The 22,420-nt window shown below is 46.3% G+C and overlaps 1 protein-coding gene across 1 annotated transcript; it reads right to left on the reverse strand.

Annotated features, from left to right (window-relative positions):
• Positions 1 to 4,412: 4,412 nt before the first annotated feature.
• LOC122380252 (glycine receptor subunit alpha-2-like) lies at positions 4,413 to 21,789 on the reverse strand. The gene is made up of 13 exons (XM_043363249.1): positions 21,616 to 21,789; positions 20,279 to 20,432; positions 18,740 to 18,840; positions 17,839 to 17,903; positions 17,401 to 17,461; positions 16,808 to 16,962; positions 12,728 to 12,818; positions 11,356 to 11,487; positions 9,759 to 9,874; positions 7,881 to 7,963; positions 7,561 to 7,665; positions 5,882 to 5,933; positions 4,413 to 5,487 (listed from the first exon to the last, which is right to left on the reverse strand). Exons 1-13 carry the CDS (start codon positions 21,749 to 21,751, stop codon positions 5,353 to 5,355), a joined length of 1,386 nt encoding a protein of 461 aa, XP_043219184.1. The 5' UTR covers positions 21,752 to 21,789; the 3' UTR covers positions 4,413 to 5,352.
• Positions 21,790 to 22,420: the final 631 nt, after the last annotated feature.

Raw genomic sequence — 22,420 nt, forward strand, 5'->3', positions numbered from 1 at the left:
TGAACAATCGTCTATCGTGGGCGCGTTTTCAGATGACTTGGTGAGAAAACCTCTTAAATGTTTGGGGGAGAATCGTTGAATATTGCATTACACAAAAGATGTAACTATATGGGACAGGAGTCAGGAACCACCTCTACCCCTGATCAAAAGGCTTCATTGGAAAGTTTACGGCGCTTCTAATCAGCGTCGTTATTTCGTCTATCCGGTCCACCGTTACCACCTAATCCCGTCCTCCGTCGCTGCTCTGTTCCGACCACCGTCACTAATGTGACAGTATTCCGTCGCTGTTGTCACGTCCCCCGTCTCCGCTGTGTCCCGTCTTCTGTCACCGCTGTGTGTTCCCTTCCACTGCACGCCACCACTGCTCGGCCCGTCGCACAATATGCTGTGTGTTTGCTCTGCCCGCGCCGACTGCCGGCCGCGGCGGCCGCACCGCCCGCGACAACCGGTGACCGGGGCCGACTGACCCCCGGACCGGTCGGCGGCGGTACTCACTCGCAGTGGCCCGGCGCACGAGCCGGTCACGCATCGATTGGAGAACACCGTCACCGGTGATGCTGTATTTCATCAGGGCAGTGAGGCAGTGTATCGGGCAGGAATTTTAACTTCTATAAAATCGTTTTTCAACAAGCATTTTTTGTTAAGATTTTGGGCATTTGTTTTCGCACTTTGTAGTCATATGGTTGAACTCAAGGACAAAAAGGTATACGTTCAGCTCCCATAGGTTTTCGGTTTCAAACAACATAAGTAAAACAGCTTCAGTCGACCCCTCGAACAGCTTTAAAGCGTCAGCTCACCGATCTCTCGTCCAGCAAAGCTCTCCTACTTAGTTTTAATTCCAAACGTCGAGCACAGGGCAGTCATCTTATTTGGAACATGCACAAATTGAGTTGGTATTCATTGAAAAACGCTGCCTAAAGGGATGTAAATGATGCAGGATCATGATAACACTTCTAAGCTATGTTGCCGTTACAACAGTATACTTAACTCCTGCATAACAAAGCATTGGAAATGGTGAACGCTGTGATAGTCTGATGCACATATAGGCCTGCTTTTGTGAAAGCGGTTTGTGTCCAAGAAGAGGTCGTCTTGCCTTTGATTTCATTGTCCCGACCAATGAAGGAGAGTACTTTTTGCTATTATAATATCCATAACCATTGGTTATTGACACTGGCTAGAGACAAATCATGAGGCGGCACTTAAAAGTGAATGTTTGGACAAACTAATCGTGTGAATACAAAGTGCCTCCTTGACGTCTTGTTGTTCACGGAAGTTATAACGTGGAGGCCTTGCAGACACGGTTGCGACATGTCGTGCATCCACCTCCTTAGCACCTCTGTGACCTGCCCTGGAACTGACTGCATGCCATGTTGACAAGCGGCGGCGCTAGGTAAAAGCCCGGTCATGTCAGTGTTTACTGGCTAACATGCAATATATATTTTTATTACCTCCATTTTGAGCTGTGCCACCGTCGCCAACTGCACTCCTATACCTGTACCTATTTTTACAGCATATTTGTGTAATTGACTACGCTTAACTCTATGTATAAATAAAGGTGCCTTCCCGCCCCAAACTAATGATCTGGAGTTATCCTCAAAATTAAAAGCGAACTTCTCAGGGTAAACTATGGTCATTCAATATTGTTTGCTCTTCCAAGTGAATGTTCTATTGAAAGACGGAAAATGTGTCAACCGCCGCTCACCCCCCCCCCCCAAATAGATAAATGAATAAATAAATAAATAAATAAATAAATAAATAAATAAAAATGATATTAATAATAATGATAAGTTTTATTGTTATTATTATTATTATTATTATTATTATTATTATTATTATTATTATTATTGTTATTATTAGTATTATTATTATTATTATTATTATTATTATTATTATTATTATTATTATTATTATTATTATTATTATTATTATTATTATTATTATTATTATTATTATTATTATTATTATTATTATTATTATTATTATTATTATTATTATTATTATTATTATTATTATTATTATTATTATTATTGTTATTATTATTATTATTATTATTATTATTATTATGAAAATAATAAAAAACACAAGGCTGCCGCAGAAATCCTGTTCATCGTCTTCGAGGTGCCTATTTTAGGTACGAGTTGGTAAACGAAATCTAAAGGGAAAAGTTCACTTTCCCGAAATTAGTTTTTTTGCAATGGATTTGATTTTTATGCTCAAACTGACCAGCAAAGGAAATAAAACTTTTTTTGACATTATCCTCTATATTATACCTAATATAGGAAGAAATATATTCTATATCAAACATTGTTTGACGTGGAAGCTTATTACGCGTTGACCAATCATCTTGCGTATTTTAAACCCATTGGCTGTAAGCAGCATGCTGATTGGCTGGCGCCAAGCTGAGGCTGAGGTGGCTACATTCTGGGTATATTTCTTCATTAGGACACCACTTTCCTGTTTAGGACGCTTTTTTCGGAACGAGAAATGGAATATCTTTCCCTAGGGTCATCGTTGGGCCGTGAAAGCTTCTACTTTGTGCTGGTCTCAGCTCAAGCTACGAAACTGTTATTCAGGTCAAAGCCTTATGTTAAAAGTGAATTATTTCCTTTAAATGAACATATTCTGTTTTAACAAGTGACCAAACTAATATCGAGGCCCTGGGTTATAACCATGTATAATTATACCAGGACCTCACCTGGTGGCACCCCGTTATTTATGTTGCCAGACACGAATAAGCATTTTTTATATCAACAGGAAGCAGTAACTTACATGGCCCCCGTAAAATCGTATGTAATAATAGAGGAGGGTAAATGCAAATGCTGCCCACAGCGCCAATAAGCCAGTGGTTCTCAATGTACCAAAAACATGGAAAAGTTGACCTTTCGCCCGCGCAATGGCTTTCTTCGTATATGTGGCCCGTCATGTACACATTGTACATACAATGTGTTCCATTTGTCATCCGTTTGACCGCCGCCGTGCCTGTGCTGGACAGTGGACAGACGTCCCAGCTGCCGCCGCTTTGTGCCGCACGAGGCTCGCGGGACACAGGCAATCGGATCAATGCCTGTGCGATGGACCATGGACGGTACCCTATGCGGGCTCAATGACACAACTGCGATGGTCTGATGCCGTACAGAGCATCAGTATAGCACCTTGCTCTTGTCCGTCATTTGTGTTGATTTACATATACGATACACTATTGCGGTTTGCTCATGACAGTTTTTAGTTACCTGTTGTAGTAGTTCTTATCCGTGGGTGTTTTATTTGCGCCGGCATTCTCCAATAGTTCGCCCAATCCAGTAACCCGATCATAAGACAGCCAATCGATTTTTATCTTGTCAAGGTCATGACATAGCTGGAAAGTTGGCCATATCAGTCAATTCGTATTGTTCGAATGTATAGTCGACTACAAAATGATGTTCCACTTTTCACAGGCAATTATTTGCCTGGAGTGGTAGGCTGTGCCGCATCACACGGGCTGAGTTCACAAATGATAGCTTTGTCCCAATGCTCACAATCGACACGCTTAATTGCGTGATAAACGGCACAACTTAGCGCTCCGGTCAACTAATAGCTTCTGAGAAGTGAATGTTATTCTGTAGTCGACTATACTTACGTTAGGTGTTTTCATCCCCTTTACGTCTCTTTCGGTGAATGATGAAGGATTGTTGATGATCTTTTTTTTGCGTCGCATAACCATGAAATGTAACGTGGAGTCATGGGTGGAATTTTGCAATTCAGGGTGGCTTAGACACCTAGATATTTCAGACGTTTGTGAGTTCTTAGAAGGGTGTAATTTTATTGTACCTATTGCATCGCACGTTATAGGTAGCATTGATGTACCCAATTCTGCCACTTCTAGGTGGCTTTTTGTCCATGTGATTTAAAAGGACCTTTCTCATTCTCCAGTAAGGAGGTATCATGTTCTCCCACTGGCTTTTCGTGAAAAGTCGTGAAAATGATGAGGTATCAGAAAATATCTTATGGCTACCTACAGATAATGAAAGTCCAGGAACCACCTATCATTTTATTGCACCCACATTTCTCGTGATAAGTTCGAATTCCTCATTGGACATTGGACAAAATCGGAATTCCGAATGCCCAAGTTGCGATTGGCGCCACTCCTCTGTGATCGGTCGTGTGTCATGTCTCCTCCAGGGTTTCACCTGATCGCATATCACTAAGTCCTCTGAGGCTCTGACCCTCCCAGTCTGAGAAATCGGGATATGATCAGCGTGGTCACAATCGTCATGTGTCAGTGATGTGGAGCGTGCAGTCGAGGCTCTCCCGCTTGGTGGGTGGTGAATACTTACGTATCAGTTCATTTGAGAAAGTAGTGGACCTTCCTGATCCTGAGGAAGATAGCTGGCTTGATATCTCGAGGTGGTGCACAGCGATTTCACGGCAAATCATTAGAGTTCAATGTCTGGTATATTTTTGTCGAAAGTAGGTATACACAGAAGTATTTGTACAAGAATACACGGGCTCGTTTTCGCCTGGTGTTTGAATGCACATTCAGGTTTCACAACAACTGCTTACTGTGCGCGAATCGATGCACTGCATATAGCAATGCGTGGTGTCTTTTCTGCAGGCGGGATGCACTGATTTATTCTAGATGGTGAAAAATGTCCTTTTAAGCGCCAACTTTTGAGTATTTCTTGAATTGAAAAACACAATTTAGCGTGTTGGGTGGAGACTTCCATTTTGCGTCTAGTTAGTTAGACGCGTCTAGCTGGATGGCGGCTGCGTCTATCTGGCGACTGCTAACTTTAGACGCGTCTAGCTTGGAAGTCTCCGTCCAACAGTTAGACGCCAAGCTAGACGCCAATTTGGACGTCTGTTCAGTAAGACGCCAGTTGGACGCCAGTGGAAATCTACACCCAACGGGTGGAGATTCGTTTTCACATTTAGATAAGTTGTGTTTTCACTACATTAAACAACTAACGCTCGGTTACATAGCATGAGCCACTGGCGCAGCCTTTCCTCCTTTTGAATGCACGTCCTTTTTACCGGTGATCATTGGCTCGTATAAGTGATACCTCGGAGGCAGATCGTCATTCGGTGACAGCTCCATCGAGGGACACATTTGACTATCCAGTGGCACTCATTATCCACCGTCCACAGACGTGCACAGCGCTGCACAGTGACGCTCAGCGTCTCAATATCCACAGTCCGTGGACCTGCACCGCGCCACCCAGTGACAGCTACACGCAGTGTTAGTTCCGCACGGTGTCAATTCGGGCCGCTGATAGCTCCACCTGCAGCTCCACGCTGCACAGTTCCAGTAATTGATAGCCGTTTGACGGTCCGCCCGGACAGCGAGTCTGTTTGTCAACACCGGATGATCACTGATCAGCCCAGGTAGTAGGCCCAGTAGGCGATGTTGAAGATGGCAAAGGCCACCACGGAGGCCACTCGGGAGAACCGCTCCAGACGATCGGCCTTCTCGGCGCCCGTCATCGTCCAGTTGCCCTTCAGCGTCTTCGCCTGCCGACATTCGAATAACAAACAAAGGGGGCATTGCTCAGCGTCAGCAACAACTGCATTACACCTGTCAAAGAAAATCCGTACGCAACTAGCGATCTTCTACGTTCTTTATGGTATAGGTCCGTCCCCCTGCGTGGCAGTCACCCACCTTTTTATACCTGTTAAATGTGTATGAAAAAAATGTTAGGTTGTGACTTCAGCTTGGATGGAGTAAAAGACATTGGTTATATCAAAAGACGCTCGGATTTCTGCCACCTTGCAGCGCCAATCAGGGTAATCACATGAATCACTCATTGGAGCCTGGGTCAAAAAGGCAGTCGGGCTCTTATTCTTACGTCTATAACGGATATCAGTTCATGAATAGTCCCATCATCTGGTATTCCAAACTGCTTACCTTGTTTTGTTCCTTTGGTGCAACCGTGGCGGTATTGTTATGTGTTGATAGCCTGTGAGCATTGATAATTGTTGTCAGTGAACTTAAATTTCATACAATTCTTTTTAGGTATGTCAAAGCAAATCAGTTTTTGGGGATTATCAATAGACAGGTGTGACATATTATAGTGCATGTATGGCCTAAACTTTTGAATTAATTTTATAAGGGGAAAAAACCCAAGAAATTACCCAACGTTTCGCATTTATTGCTTAGTCATGGGTCTTCGAGGGCGATTGTCGCTAGTCGGGCTCTTATTCTTACGTCTATAACGGATATCAGTTCATGAATAGTCCCATCATCTGGTATTCCAAACTGCTTACCTTGTTATCGCCTTGTATTGGCATTGTTTCTTTAATTTGGCTGTCGAACATAAATTTATGGTTTGAAATATTATTTTATGTAAAATAATTGATATGAAACAGCCGTCTCTACCAATCGCCCTCGAAGACCCATGACTAAGCAATAAATGCGAAACGTTGGGTAATTTCTTGCGTTTTTTTTTCTTTTAAAATGAATTCAAAAGTTTAGGCCATACATGCACTATAATATACCAGTAAAGCGCCTTTTGGGCGAAGAACGAGCGAGCGAGATAGTGAGCCCTGCACGTGCAGAAGGGCGAGAGGGTACTTCCAACGGGCTTGTGCAAAGCACCCTTCTAACCGGTCGCTAGCGGTGTGCCAAATTTGAACGCAATCGGCCCAGCCGTTCCTGAGATCTGGAAGCGGCATTCTGCACGTGCGCACGTGCAAACGGGGTCCAAAATGACTTTTGCACGGCACCCATATACTAACCGGTCCCCAACCGTGTACCAAATTTGAGCGCAATCGGCCCAGCCGTTCTCGAGATCTGGAAACGCCCCCTGCACGTGCGCACGTGCAGTACCACCCTAACCGCAACACATGGGAATGCATTGCCTGGTGGGTGCCTACCTGTATGCCAAGGTTCAGCGAAATCGCCCCAGTAATTACCGAGTTACTGAAATGGGAACAAATTTGGCACCTCTTATTGTTGTATTTTGCACGTGCAGTGGGGGTCACTCACATAGATCAAAAGTATCCGAACTTTGGTAGAAGGGATGCAGCTACCCTATAAAAATTACCGCAAGACAATCACTCAAGCCGCTGCTGAGATATGGGCCTCTCAAAATCATTACTTTTGCAAAACTGCTTAAACACCCTTGACTTTTCACGTGGCACGTGCCACGACGGTCACTGAGATGTATCAAAAGTAGTCAATTACGGAGTAGAAGGGATGGGGCTACCCAGCAAAAAAGACCGCAGGTCATTCGGTCCAGCGGTTGCTGAGATATAAGCCTCTCAAAAGCGTTACAGGCCGGGCCGGGCCGGGCCGCTCATACTGAGATTTTTCCGTTATATTGAAGAGACTTCGCTTCGCTCGCTGCGCTCGCTCGCTCGTAATCAGTTTTTCTATCATCTGTTATCTATATATTAATTCCTGTCAGCTGGCCATTTCATTATGAGCATAGGATGATAAAATATTATTTTTGATCCGATGTGAATAGGTCTACGCAACGATAAATCCTGACAAATGGTCTATCGTTCGAACTGTTGCTGTTTTCACTTCAGAGGATGTCGTCCACTAGGTTTCAGGTTATCTGTTTGGTTATGCATAGGTTTTACCTGAGAACGACAATGTATTCCAAGATTGTCCCGAAGACGAAGACGATGCATGCCAGTGTCCAGACGTCTATCGCCTTGACGTAGCTGACTTCAGGCATTCCTTGGCTGAAAAAATATGATTATTGTTCGCTGTTTGGAAAGGTAGTAATGGCATATTAGTTCGTAACTTCTGGCGAGGTGCTGTTGGTTGATATTTACTTCGGCATGCTGGTTGTCTTGTCCACGTGTTTCGTAAGCTTCGCTAGGAACAACGCATGTGGTTATTAAAGTAGAAGATTCAATGGAATTGTTAACCGCTGTTTTCTCAGCGCTGTACTCACACATTGGCGCTGAAGAGTGCTGTGAGCGTCAGGAGAGTGGTGATGACCAGCACCATCCGACCGGGCACCATTTCGGGAGGAACCTGAAATAATGGTCAGCGTCAGGAGAGTGGTGATGACCAGCACCATCCGACCCTGCACCATTTCGGGAGGAACCTGAAACACAGTGAAAGACATACTATGAGGTCTAACGGTCAGCGTTAGAAGAGTCGTGATGCCGCTCCCAGAAGACCAAGTAGACACAAGCTTGATGCGCGAATGCGTACCCATAGTGAAAGCCAGCTGACACTAAGTACTTACATACGTACGTAAATACGTACCCATAGTGAGAGCTAGTGAACAATATACATACCCATAGTGAGAGCCAGCTGACACTATATATTATACATACCCATAGTGAGAGCCAGCTGACACTATACAGGTGTCCCATAAGTTCCTTCTCACCTAAATTTTTCTTTTAGAGGCTCTCTTATTTAAGGCCATGCTTAATTCATTTTGTAACTGAGCTTTTGGGGTTGCCATGGCAACTGTGAATATGCTCCACGATAACTAATTCGTCTAGACAAAATATTTGTTGCTAGAGAGTTCACTTCATGTGGAGACGGCTTACGCCGCAACATAGAGGTCTCCAATACGGGTACGTCTCGATATTTAGTCTGCACGTGGGCCATTCGCGACGGTTGAGGGTGATTGAGGCATCCAGTCTGTAGCCAATGTCTGCCGCTAACTGGACGCACAATCAGCAAGTGACGTCGATGATTTGTCGGGAGTCAATCGCTGCAAGTTTATGCTCTTTTTTGACTGCTCTCAGGAGTGAGCCATGTGGCCAAAACTGTGTGGCGCCAAAGTGGCCGTCAAAAAGGGCTTAGCGTTAGAAAGTTGGTGAACAGGCTTTTCAGGATGGATTACCAGCTGTCTAAGAGTATTATTTCGGGGTACATAACTCTTGGTCACTTGAGCTTAAACTTAACGGAGGACGCAAAGCAATCGAAAATGTCTTAAAATGGCCAAACATGTGTTTCATTATGCCTGAGGCCAAAAAACTGGAGGGCCGGTGACATCAATGTGGTCATCTGGACTACCTAGTCCGTGTTCGAGATAAAACACCCGTCCAAACACCAAACGGTCCCATATGGGCGACGGAAAAGGCCTTCGTGTCATCCCGCTTTATTCCTATGCAAGAGGCCAGGATCACGGTAATGTGGGGTAATATGCGTCCAGACGCTAATCAGGTTGCGATTGATACTCCAGAAACAGTGTTGGGACGCAGAATGCTTCTCCAAGAAGATCTAAGAGGAGTTTCAGCCTTCTAGCTTAACTCAAACCGCAAGTATGAACACATTTTTGGAGGAGAAAATGGCATCCGGGAGGTCGTAGGCCCATCTTCATACAAGGAAGTGCATCAGTGCACAGGTCAAGGAAAGCTTAAAAGCAGTACCAGGAGACTGTGATAGGCGTCTGTGGCAAGATCATATCCCAGGCAACTCATCAGATCCAAATTTCATAAACATGTGTTGGGAATATTGAAATCGAGGCTCGTCGAGGCGAAGCACTGTTCCAGCCTCGAGGAGCTCACGGTGCATGTCAAGTCAGTCTGGGCTAACTTGAAGCCTGCTATGCTGCCAAACATGCCGGTTGGCATGCCGCGGCATGTATTCATGTGTTTGCCTATGAAATGGGGAGCACATTGAGGGGTCATAAACATATCAAAACGCAATGTACTCTGTTTTACATGCAAATATAATGTGAGAACAAACTTATGGGACACCCTGTATATTACACATACCCATAGTGAGAGCCAGCTGACACTATACTCCACACAGCATACGTACCCATAGTGAGAGCCAGCTGACACTATACTCCACACAGCATACGTACCCATAGTGAGAGCCAGCTGACCATTACCACCAGCAGACTGGGCACATACACAGCCAGGATCGAGAAGCGCAGTTTACGCTTGAAACGCATCTCGAACCTCAGCTCTGCGTGGCTGTCTGTGAAGAATCGAAATAACAACTTGTTAGCCAATTTGTGCTTGCGTTGTACCACTCCTTGAATCGTGTGGTGTTATAACATCATCTGTGATCGATTGATGCAGGCTTCTCTGTACGTCGCCACCATGTCAGTTGGCAGCTTTTGTATCACATTCAGATGCAGACTGAATAAGCTGCTGTTATCATACAGGAAATAATTAAAGGTAGTGTGCCACCTTCCAATGATTTCCCATTTTATCTTTCCTAGGATAAGAAGCTTCTGTTTTTACCTAATATCGCAAAAAAATCTAAAATGGGCCTAAAATAGTGCTTTTTTCGCCTAAAAGTTTATCGGTTTTTCGATATGTATAACAACTCTAGTGGGCTGACCTGCAAACAGGCGTCGGCAACAATCGCGAATGCGGCGCACATGTGACAATAAGCAAAGGTCATTATAGAGTTACGACGTACGGGAATGAGTTATCAGCTGTCTAATCGTAGACAACACAATGTCGAATTTAAACTGTGAGCCTGTATTGGTATTGTCTCTTTAATTTGGCTGTCGAACATTAATTTATGGTTTGAAATATTATTTTATGTAAAATAATTGATATGAAACAGCCGTCTCTAAAGTTATGACCCCATCTCACCACATGGAAGTGGCAGAAACGACAATGATCAGCTGACGCATTTTTCTTGGCCGAAGTCAGAGCGCGCGGCCCGACGCACCACCACCGCACCACAAAGTATGAGCAGAAGCCACCTGCGGTAGACCGCGCCCAAAGCCAGGACCCCGGTAACGTGAGGTAGCCGAGTCGGGGCAGCGTGCGCTGACCCAAGCCGGGGCCGCGGCTTTCGGCGCGGTCTACCGCATCCCCGGGCAGCCCCGGGCTATCACATGACACCGGGAGGACGCGCGGCCCCGGCTTGGGTCAGCGCACGCTGTCCCGACTCGGCTACCTCACGTTACCGGGGCCCTGGCTTTGGGCGCGGTCTACCGCACCACCTAACAGGCGTGTTCGAAACCGCAGGAGATGATGATGAACGGGTTTATCGAAACTTGATTGGATGAGCCTATCGGTAATAGCGATTTCAGTGTGTGCATTTATTGTTCATAGTGGTGTGAAATGTGGTTGGGGTACGACCGACAACCCGTCGGGGCGAATTTCGCACTGGGGTACTCAAAATTTGAAGAATTTAAGACGTTTCCATGAGTTTTGAAAGTATGGCTAAGTTCTAAAAATCCGGTTCTCCTTATCTGGGCCATTAACTCCATACGGTCCAGGAAAGCTGGCACACTACCTTTAAAGTTTATATCGGAAAGTCGTGGGTTTCAATGCGCTAGTAATAGTCGAATGCTGATGTTTGTAATGCTGTGCTGCTACTTGAAAATATATAAGATTTTATAAAAAAGCATTAAATCTTAAATCGGCAAGCAGTGGTAAAGAGTCATAACTCATATGACGGTGCAACTGACACCAGAACAGTTTTGATTGCCTCACTGTTGAACACGCCGACTCTGACTGGCGGCAGGGTACGGATGTCCTCCAGGTAGAAGCTGCTCATCACGATGTCCTCACGGGTGATGCCCTTGGGGTGCCACTCGATGGTCAGCGTCTCCGATGTGTACGCATCTGCGGTAGCAGGATATGATGAACATCGTATAGCTAGAAGTTTATGCGTTACAGGTTTGAGACGCTACCAGCCATGTTAGTCTATCACGATAAGTTTCAAACCGAACCAGCCCTATTGCCGTCATAACATTTGGCGAAGAGGACTGGTTTGAACAGTGGCGCGGGAACTTCTTCCAGACTGGGGGGGGGGGGGGGCTGAACCATAATAGAAATCAACCTAGGGTACCCCCAAACCTAGTTTTCTCAACGGTTTTAGGCCACTTATTTTTCAGACCTTGGCCTTTTCAACAACAACAAAAAAACACGAAAATATTTTCAAAAAGTGAGGTATTCCGTCTCAGCTGAGTGAAGAAACTACCGTTTTGGCAACCTGGAGTAAAGGTTTTAATCTGCCAAACGAGTTGCCGAGCCAGTGAAATAGGTGGATTTTTCACTTATATGCTTTCTTCCTTTGCGACCCACAACCCCTAATTTGGGGAGGACAAGCTGCCCAACGGTTCCTGGCCTCATGAAACGTTGTGGGGCACCGCCCCCACGGCCACAGAGTTGTGGGGGCAAGCTTCCCCCACTGCCCCCTACCCCAGTTCCCGCGCCTATGTATGAATCTATAAAATTATGTTGGTAGATTTCCGATTTCGATTCCTCCAGCTGGGGGGGGGGGGCTCAAATACATTACGAGCCCCCCCCCCAGCCGAAAAGCTGGGGGGGCTCAGCCCCCGCTAGCCCCCCCGGTTCCCGCGCCACTGGGTTTGAATATGAATGCATAAACGCCCAACGGACAACGGTGAAGGATCTGAAGTTGTGTTCACGTTAGAGAAATGGGCAGCAAATTAATACATGGCCTATGCAAGTGTCAGAGGGTGATTGTTTTGTTTATTGTAGCTAATTTTACGCAAAGTTAAAGCGACTAAAAACGGTAAAATAGTCTACACTTGCCGCGCCGCCCGGCTCAGGGCGGTTTACTGGATGCATAGACTGTGCCGCAATGCAGCTGAGTAGTGCGGCGCAGTATACGATCCTCCCGTCACTGCCAAACGCCGGACAGCCGCGGAGAGAACATTGCTCTGTCCTTTAGGAATGCACCATGCAAGTGCCTCTTTAACGGTGCCATAGTGTGTAAAAATGGCGTAGCTTCATTATCTGAAATGTGATGTCTCCTGTCTCCATACGTTTGAATATGGTAGGTTGATAACTATAATGAAATGTATTTTGTTTATATACTTGTACATGAAATACTTACAGCTCTGTATTTTGACTGTGCATGTTTGTCTATCCATTGGGTAGTTGAAGTACAGCAGGTTGCATTTGACGGTTGTCAGGTATAAACTGGACTGAAACAGAAAAAAAAAACAAATATCAGCTATTTCTGCATTCCTGCCACCGTTGCATTCCTGCCACAGTTGCATTCCTGCCACAGATGCTTAAATAAATAGATCATGAGACATGAGCTATTTTTTTGTAACATTCCGCTTAAAATGAACGAATGAATAAGCTCGCTAGTTGTTAATGTTGCGGTGAATTGTCGCGGCTTTTATGCCGTGCGTTGGCTCCCACTTTTTAGTATTTTATTAGTGTTCCATTGTATTTCCAGTCCCAGTGCTTTGCAGACGACATTTGGTTGCTGCCGTCTGTGCTTCTGACTGGTTTTCACCGTAATTCACTGTACGCATACGGCATAGGCTCTTAGCGCCGTCACTGCGTTTGCAAGGATGTACCCGTAAAACACGCCGCCATGATGGAAACGCTGCCCGCCTGGACGAAAGTATGACGTCACATCTGGGCCCTCTGCGCTTCTGATTGGCTGCCTGTTCCGCCTTGACGTTGCAAGCTTCTGAGGTCATCGCATCTGACAGAGTGGCGAAGACTACTGCGCAGGCGCACTGACTGACCTTGTTGGTGCCATCTTGCGGTGAGCTCTCGAACCGCACCTTCCACAGTCCGCCATGATGCGTGCCACGGCGCTGCTGTTGGCGCTGCTGCTGCTGGCCGGCGGATGTCGGAGCTCGCCCGGTCCCGGTCAGCCGTCGGTGCGGCGAGGGGCGGTCGGCGGCAGGGCTCCACGGTTCCTACATGCACGGACGCCGCATCATACCAACTCCTGCTCCACATGGAACATCACCAGACTGGCACTATGTGGTGACGTTGAAGTCAACCCGGGCCCGACTGAGCGGCTCTGCACGTCGGACACCGGCCGCCAGGGGGCGTTAGCTGGAGATAGACAGACTGTGACCTGCTTCTCACAAAACGTCCGGAGTATCAAAAACAAACTGGGTACCCTTCGGGCCCATTCTCCTGTTTTTGAGCGCTTTGACATCCTGGCCTTGACGGAGACGTGGTTGAAGCCGTATGTCGGTGATTCCGAGCTTCAGCACGGACTCAGCAGTCACGTGTGGTTCCGCCGGGACCGTGAGGAGTCGGTCGGGGGTGGTGTGGCCTGTGCTGTGAGGGCCGCTCTCCAGCCTCTTCGACGCGCCGAGGTGGAGCAGGGAGAGGTCCTAGTGGTTGACCTTGTTGGTCTCCGTCCGGCAGTCACAGTGATTGTTGGCTACCGGCCGCCGGATGATGACGCGGCAGTGACATCTATAGTGAATGTGCTCGAGACTGTATGTTCTGCTGGCCGGTCTGTGATTATGCTGGGTGACTACAATCTTCCTGAGATCGTTTGGCACGGGCCGGATCGTCCTCCCCAGCTGCTGCGGCGGTCTGCGCGTGCCACCACCTTCTTGGATGCTGTCGACCAGCACGGACTGCGCCAGCATGTGCTGCAGCCTACTAGAGAGAACAGCACACTGGACTTAGTGCTGACGAACATCAGCGGGGTGCAGTGTGACTCTGATGTCGGTTATTTTGACTCTGACCATAATCAGGTCACGGCGACATTCACAGTGCCTCGGACGGGCTGCGCTCGTGTGACACGCAGCACTGCTCTTAACTATCGGCGCGCAGACTTTGAGGCATGCACTGCGGCTCTTACCATGGAATATGCTAGATGATCTTGCTGTTGATGACGCTGTTGAACTGTTTTATGAGTGGACTGACGCGGCAATATCAGATCACATTCCGTTGGTGACTCTGAAGGCTCGCTACCCACCATGGTTCGATGCAGATGTTAAGCGAGCGTTGCGCCAAAAAGAGATTGCCCACCGCCACAAGAAACAGTCACCTACCGATGAACGGATTAAACGGTTTGCAACCTGTAGGACCCAGTTTAAGAGTTTAGTCCTGTCCAAGTACCGCAGATACATGTTGCACATCGTCGATGACTTCAAGAACAACTCGAAACGGTTCTGGTCTCTGTTAAAATCCGTAAAGTCTTCAAAAAATGTTTCTGTTCTGAAATGTGATGGTAGAATTATATCTGACGATCGTGATAGAGCCGAATGTCTGAGTCGTGCGTTTGCTGCAAAATTTTCTGACCCAGCTGTCGTTCATGACTTACCTGTGGCACCGAGTTATGACGTAGATAGTCTGTCAAGGTTTGTTGTGAGCAGTGACAAAGTTAGAAACATTCTACTTACCCTTGATGTGCATAAGGCTTGTGGACCAGACGGTCTTAGTGGTAGAATTTTGAAGGAGTGTGCAGCAGAGTTCACTGTGCCGATCACAAAACTCATTCGACTTTCGCTGAGCCAGGGCACCTTTCCTAGAGTCTGGAAACGCGCGTACGTTACCCCGGTTCACAAGAAGGGTGACCGCAAAAATCCCAGCAACTATCGCCCGGTTTCCCTCTTGCCGATTTGTTCCAAAATATGTGAGCGCATCATATGTGACCAAGTGATTCAACACGTGTCGCCCGTTTTATCCTCAGCACAGCACGGTTTTTTAGCAGGACGTTCATGCGAGACCAATCTTACCTGTCTTGTCGATCAGCTGTGGCGTTCGATAGCCGAGGGGGCTCAGACTGACGTAGTTTATACGGACTATTCGTCGGCTTTTACTAGTGTTGACCACTCTCTGCTTTTACATAAGCTACAGAAGTCATACCATTTGTCTGGTGCCGCTCTCAATTGGTTCCGTTCTTACCTGAGTAGGAGAGAACAGAGTGTAGTGTTGAACGGCAAGTGTTCTGACTGGGTGCGTGTGAAGTCAGGAGTGCCGGAGGGCAGCATATGTGGGCCAATCCTGTTCGTCTTATTTTGCAACGACGCCCCTCTCGACATATCTTCTGGGTGCCTGATGTATGCAGATGATCTGAAATTGTACCGTCGCATTCGAACTGCTAGTGACTCTTTGGCTCTTCAAGCAGACGTAGATAAATTGTGTCTTTGGTCAGGTACGTGGAAGTTAGCTCTGAACCCATCTAAATGCAAAAGTATCACGTTCACACTTCGTGGAAAGCATTTAGATACAACCTACCACATTGGCGGTACTGCACTGGAACGTGTGAGCCAGATGCGTGATCTTGGTGTTCTGCTTGACTCAAAGTTGACATTCGGCCCCCACATTGATGAACTTGTAAGAAAAGTAAACCGCGCCTTGGGCATGTACTTGAGGTCGCTTCAGAGTTATCGAGCTCCCGCCGGCCGTAGGCTACCGCCAGGACCTATAATGACAGGTTTCAATGCCCACATTCGTGCAATCATGGAATTCGGTTGCGTGATATGGGGCGGAGCAGCAAAAACTCATATTGCGAGATTGGAGCGTATCCAACACAAGTTCCTGGTGTGGTTGGGCAGGCATTCAAACAGTCCATGTGCTTCTCTTGACTATACTGATCTGCTTCGTCATTTTGGTGTCTTGCGAATTGACCAGCGGCTTGTTCTGAATGACTTGAACTTCGTGCAGAACGTGTTCACCGGCAGGATCGACTCCGGTGACATTCTTGCGATGTTTTCACTCGCTGTACCATCGCGAACTCGTTCCAAGCCTGTGCTGTATGTGCCTGCAGCAAGGGTTGACACAATCAGAAACGGTTTGTTCTGTCGCTTGCCACGAGCTGTGAACAGTCTATGTGAGAAACGGCCCACTGCTGACCTGTTCGGATCCCGGGCGGCGTTTAGAAGTCAGGTGAAGGCATTCGTATCGAGTCTGTAACCTTATTTATACATGTGTTAGTAAGACATAGGTAGGTGTGTGAAAATGTGGCGTATATTTATGCTTGTGACTCCGTCTGTAAATGGGGTGCACCTGTGGACGGTATATTTCAATACACAATACACAATACACAATGGTCAGCAATGCAATGGTAATAGATATACAATATCCTTGACCTTATAATTTATGACTGTCAGAGATGCATATTGCATAGTGTATCCAACATTACAGGGACGTTAACGACACTCGACATGACTTACTGCGTAACGCTTCACGTCCGACTTACCCTGAATATCAACTTATCCTCATAAAGGTGAACGCCAGCTGCGGGCACAATTAGCTCCGGCTTTTCCACCTTCTGGACGAACAGGGCGAAAATGTTGGGCAGCCAGAGCTTCGTGGTAACCTCCGTGTCCATTTGAATCACCGGTCTTGTCATGTCTGCCGGCACAAATGTATGATATCCGGGTCTGCCGGCACAAGTGGACGTGTTAGGGGGGGGGGGGGGTGCCGCTGTTGATAGTCATGTTGGAAGTTGTGCCGCCGTTGATAGTCGTGTTGGAGGGTGTGCCGCTGTTGATGGGCGTGCTGGAGGGTTTGTCGCTTCCAGATGGACGTGTTAGGGAAGTGCCGCTATCCTAAAGACATGGAGGGGGGGGGGGGGCGCTGTCGGATGGGCGCGCACTGCTGTCTTAACAAGATGCTAGGCTGCTCTGTGCATAGTGGTGCGGAGAGGGGGGCTGGGGAGTGGGTAAAGAGTGGAAGACTTAAATAGCATAGTGTGCTGGCAGCTGAACTCGATGTGTGTGGAGACGAAAAGCATATTTAGAAAAATTCATGCAATAAACTGTAAAGCTAATTGTGCAAAATGTGACTCACTTTTGAAAATGATGCGATTTTCCACCCAGAATGTCCGGAAGTAAGAATCGAATTTGACAGTCTGAAACAAAAGCATGTCGGCAAAATTCACATCTTCGCTCATGAGTTTCCTCAAGTATTCTCTACATAGTGTTGTCGCTGCTACACTTATGAGCAATTTTCAATATATCCGTTTTCTCTCTCTCCATATCAGACTTAATCTATGAATAATAGCAAACTTATTTCAAACTCAACGTGTTTATTCCCTTCAAGCCTTGTTTCAAGTGTTTATTTCGTTGAGCTCAAGTTCACAGCAAGCAAAGAAGCTGGATATAGCGGATCGAACAGGATGGCACGTCAACTGTTTGCTCCAGATGGCTTCCAGCGGAATGTGCAGAGTCCTGCTGTACGTGGGCTAGCAGGGCTCTACCTGGGCTAGCAGGACACATAGTTACCTACCTGAGCTGCCTCATCCAGTACCACGTCTAAGATGTGCATGCTTAGCTGCACATTGACGGGCTCCCCTGCAAACGATAGGTACATACGAAACTCATTGGGTCGGTACAAACGCATACAGTCAGTGCAACCAAGGATTCACGCCGAACCCTTTTATGAACTCCACTATGTGGTATTTCCATGAACGTGTTTGCCGTTGAATGATTTCATATGTGAACACTGACACAATTGACAGACGTTTGATTTAAATAATTTAAGATTGACAGGTTACAACAGTGTTGTTGATTATGCGAAAAGTCGATAATCCTTTCAACTAAACATGTAATCCTTGACCTGCAACAGTGTCCTTTTTGTGACATTCGTACTCTACATAACTACCCAGCATCGAATGGACAGCCAATGCAAATTGAGTTCGATGCATTGAGCAGGTCAGGGTGGTCGCCTAGAAATCACACGCGATCCTCGCGTGTCTGTGCACCATTCGCTGGCCTTTCACACGTGCAGCGTTTGAGCAGCGCGACGCTGTATCGCTAGACAGACGCGTCGGCTGGATTGCGTGACTTGCTTTTGAACCCTTCACTATGCCTCTGTATCCATTGTACACGAACTTGAGTCAGCTAAGAAATTTAATTCTTCGAAAGTTGTGAAACAGTTGTGCTCATAATGAAACAGTCAAAGAAGTATTGCGCGAAGTGTTGCATGTTGCATGATAATGACATTGAATTGATTTGTTTAGTTAGTGGAATGCTTATAACACTTAAGCCTTTGATTCCTTTAAAGTTGGTACACAAGGTTAATTGCTTTTTTTACTCGCTGGCTGCGCATACAATGCGAGTTATGTGGAAAAGTTACCGCTGCGAAGTTTTTGTATGCCTATACGAGCATATGTTATGTGTTTGCTCACCGTCCGGCCCAATCGGCGGCTCCCACTTCGCATAGTTGTCCGGTAGTGAAAACGTTGATCCTTGTAGCGCACCGCTTGTCCTGAGATTGAACAGCATCAGCCTGAGAACGCAGTGAAAAGGTTCTCAGCTAGGCAAAAAAGTCCTATATGATAAAATGGGCATATCATCGGAATAATAGAAACACCTGAAACTAAAGTTCTGCTTAAGTTAAAAAAAGAATTTGTTGTTAACGAGGCGGCACTGGACTGCCCAACTCCTGTGAAGTGTCACAAACAAATCGCATTCGTGCGGCGTTTACGCCACGCAAATTGTCGGCCACGTCACAGTAGGGTATATTTTCCCCACCGAGCCCCTCATCCAGCGAACATCAAAATAAAATGTTCAGAGTTCTGGTAGCGCCTGCAGCATCGACCGCCTGCTATGGTCCCTCGGCGCGTCAACAGACACTCGGGGCTGCAGCCCGTCGCTTCTGCTTTGTTCGAAAGACCGTCCACCCATGTTTCCATCTATGAAAATGTTTCGGTTCAGTGACTTGTTTGCTGGGTGCAAAATGCATTATTTGATTATTTCAATTGAAGAGCTTCACTTGATTGCTGCCATTTAAAAGGTTCCACGCTGCATGGAATGAAAAAAAATATATTTTTTAGAAATAGGTATTGAGCTTTGAAGTGATAAAAGGTCTTCCCACGTTAACAATATGAAACCATTAGCTAAATAGCAACTACATGATTGCATGCCGGTTTTGGTGAAACACTTGACATTCCATCCCAGGGGCCCAATCTTATTAAAGACGTAGTATTAATGGATTTGGCAGCCCTGGCTGAGTTTCAGCTGTAGAAAACTGTATGTATTAAGATGCAGAATGTTGTTTTGCGCATTTCAGCCTATCGCATATTGACGGTCTCAGGAATCGTTTCGTTTACACGGGTAGGCATAAGCCATCACTGGCATCACATGACATGGGAGTATGTTACCAAATGCCGTGAATAGAATAGAACGGGCATACGGCACGTTATCAGATTGGGTAAGGGTGCTAAGACACCCATCGAAGGGTGGATCTTGGCTCGGTCTGTAAAGTGGCAGACACCTCATGAAGCCGTACCGCCACTTGGTTTCCGCAATCCGTTAAAACGAAGCAAGCCTCCATAGTTAATGCTGTTGTTTCGATCGTTCCGATGACGTCGACAGCAGGGTGGTGGCGAAAGGTGCTCCTCAGTCCTCTAGTTTGTATGAAGTGAGTTGTGACAACAGCTTTATAGCTTCGCGAAAGAAATAGTTGAACGAATGCTGCTTCTGAAGTAAGTGATATTCACTCATAAGTTTCATGCGGCGCCGATGTATTTGTTACATTTCACGTTAACCGTTTTGCAATTTTTAATCAAAGGTATGCTGTTGTCTGATAAGTGATGCAGCGCATGTATTCACGATGTAATGTATTCACGACGATGATTAGCAGAAACGGTATCATGTTGTGCGCTAATTAACATTTCGTCGTGCTCTCAATGTCTGGTCAGTGGTCAGTCTACCCCGTTGCTTACCATAGCCGTGCGGCCACAACGACGCTCATCGGTGGCGGTGGACGAGCAGCTGCGACTGGCTGTGCGCTGTACTTCTGTAGGTCCCGGTGTGAGGCGAGAGGGGATGGCGTGGAGCTGCAGAGACGATGGTCGCACCGTCGTTTCCTAGTCTGAACTGGAGGGGATAACGTTGAGTGAACGACATTGTGCGAGAGGCAAAATTAGATATTTTATGTAGCAAAAGGCTAGTCGCCAATATTTCTTTGTGCTAGTGCAATTGCTCCATGCGTCATGTCATGCGTCACATGTTTATTTTAATAGTGGTGCCGTATTCAAGATATATCTAGAAAGACAATCCTCCAATCGACTGGCTCCACCTCACATTGGCGGTCAGATAGAAAGCATTGGCGAAACGCGGTACCGAATAAACAGAAAATGTAACAAACTAGTTATGTGAAAAGACTGAGGCTTGCCACGAAAACGTTAATATAATTACAAATGTTACTCTTTGTTTATTCTCAGCTTCGAATCAAAGGTACTGTTGTATCACAGACGCAAAGTATTTTATTCAACGAAATGCTTTCTGCATGTATTTATGCATTCACATGTCTGGTAGATGTCTGATGAACATGCAAACTCAATGCCATCTATCCAGAGGCGGTACTGCATATGCATTTCCACCTCAATTTTATTTTCCAATGGGACTCGGGCAAAACTAAGCATAAACATCATCGTTCAAAACCTATCAGTTTGCTGTAGGCATAAACCGCGTTATACAGGCCGCATAAAGTTTGCGGTTTTTTGACGACGAAGAACCGGATATTCTGGCTTTCTGACATTGTGTCCAAGACAGTACCAACTTCAATTAATCATTTTCAGCCACAACTTTTCATGTCTTATTTCTTTGTCTGTTTCAGTGGTTGATTATATCTGAAGCTCTACCGCTTTCCTGCTAATGGCTTTCGGTGTAAGTGACATGTAATTTTTAACATTTTATTTCTTATCTTATTTTCCAACGAAACATAGTTTATTTTCTCGTGGGTAATTCGGTGTCAATTTGAACTCATTTTTGTAATATCGATAATTTTTGAAGTATTAACACTTATGACCGAAATTATTTTCATAGTTGTATTTTCAATTGCATGAAACGCACTCATCAGCCAGGTACTCATAAAACGAAAGGCAGCAAAACCTTTTTCCAACAACATTCTCCTGGATCACTTGCATAATGCACAATCCTAACACGTCTGTATCTACTACCAAATTATCTCTGGATGTCAGTCGGCCCCTGTCTCCACTGTGTCGCGTGCGGCAGTCTCGGGGTGGCCACAGCCTCTCCCGCCCTCCCTGCTCGTTACCTCCGCCTGTCTGACGGCCGGCCCGGGTCGGGTGTCGGCCCGTCTGTCGCCGCCCGCCGCTCCGCTGCACACAGTCGTGAGTGTCCGATGGCACTGCGGCGGGCCACGGAGGGCCGCTGCCACCGCCGCTCAGCATCGATTGCAGTTGTTCCGTCCCTTGGCGAGCACCATCATAGCCCGTTCGCCCACGGCGGCACTCAGCTCACTTCGTGCACATTGGATACGGTCCTTTGAATTGTGTGTTTTGAGTCAGTATTGAGGCTAGGTGAACCGCTTGTTGCGTGTTTGATTGCCGATTGCAGGACTATATGGTGATTGGAAATTAAACGGCGAATGTACTGCTAGGTTGTGCACGTTTTAAGAATACAAGGAAAGTTGGCAGGCGCATGTTATTCTTGCGATAATCGGAAAAGTGTCGATTACGAGAGTATGTATTTTTAGTAATGCCGTGATCTCAGTTTCTCGGTCATGTTGAGCTGGAGATGCATGGTGACAACTGACAGATGAACAATATGAGCATCCGGTGTCGGACCGGTTCTGTCACTGCTGCCATTCGGTCGGCCGTCTCTTCTGTCGCCGTTACCAACATCCGTCTTTTTATGATGAAATTCTTAGCGGTTTCCAGTGATCAGATTTCTGATGTAGGTACCTACATATCCTGTCTGAGATAATCTTGGTAAGTTGGTATGAATATCCTTAAACCGCGCCGTGCCGGGGTGTTTTGCGGTTTTTCGCAGATATCTCAAAAACATCGCAGTTTTTTGGCACACCTGTTCGTGCATCTTTTCCGCACATGTTGTGAAAA

This window comes from Amphibalanus amphitrite, unplaced genomic scaffold (assembly GCF_019059575.1).
Source record: "Amphibalanus amphitrite isolate SeventyFive unplaced genomic scaffold, NRLGWU_Aamphi_draft 000009F_arrow, whole genome shotgun sequence".
Classification (NCBI taxonomy): Eukaryota; Metazoa; Arthropoda; class Thecostraca; order Balanomorpha; family Balanidae; genus Amphibalanus; species Amphibalanus amphitrite.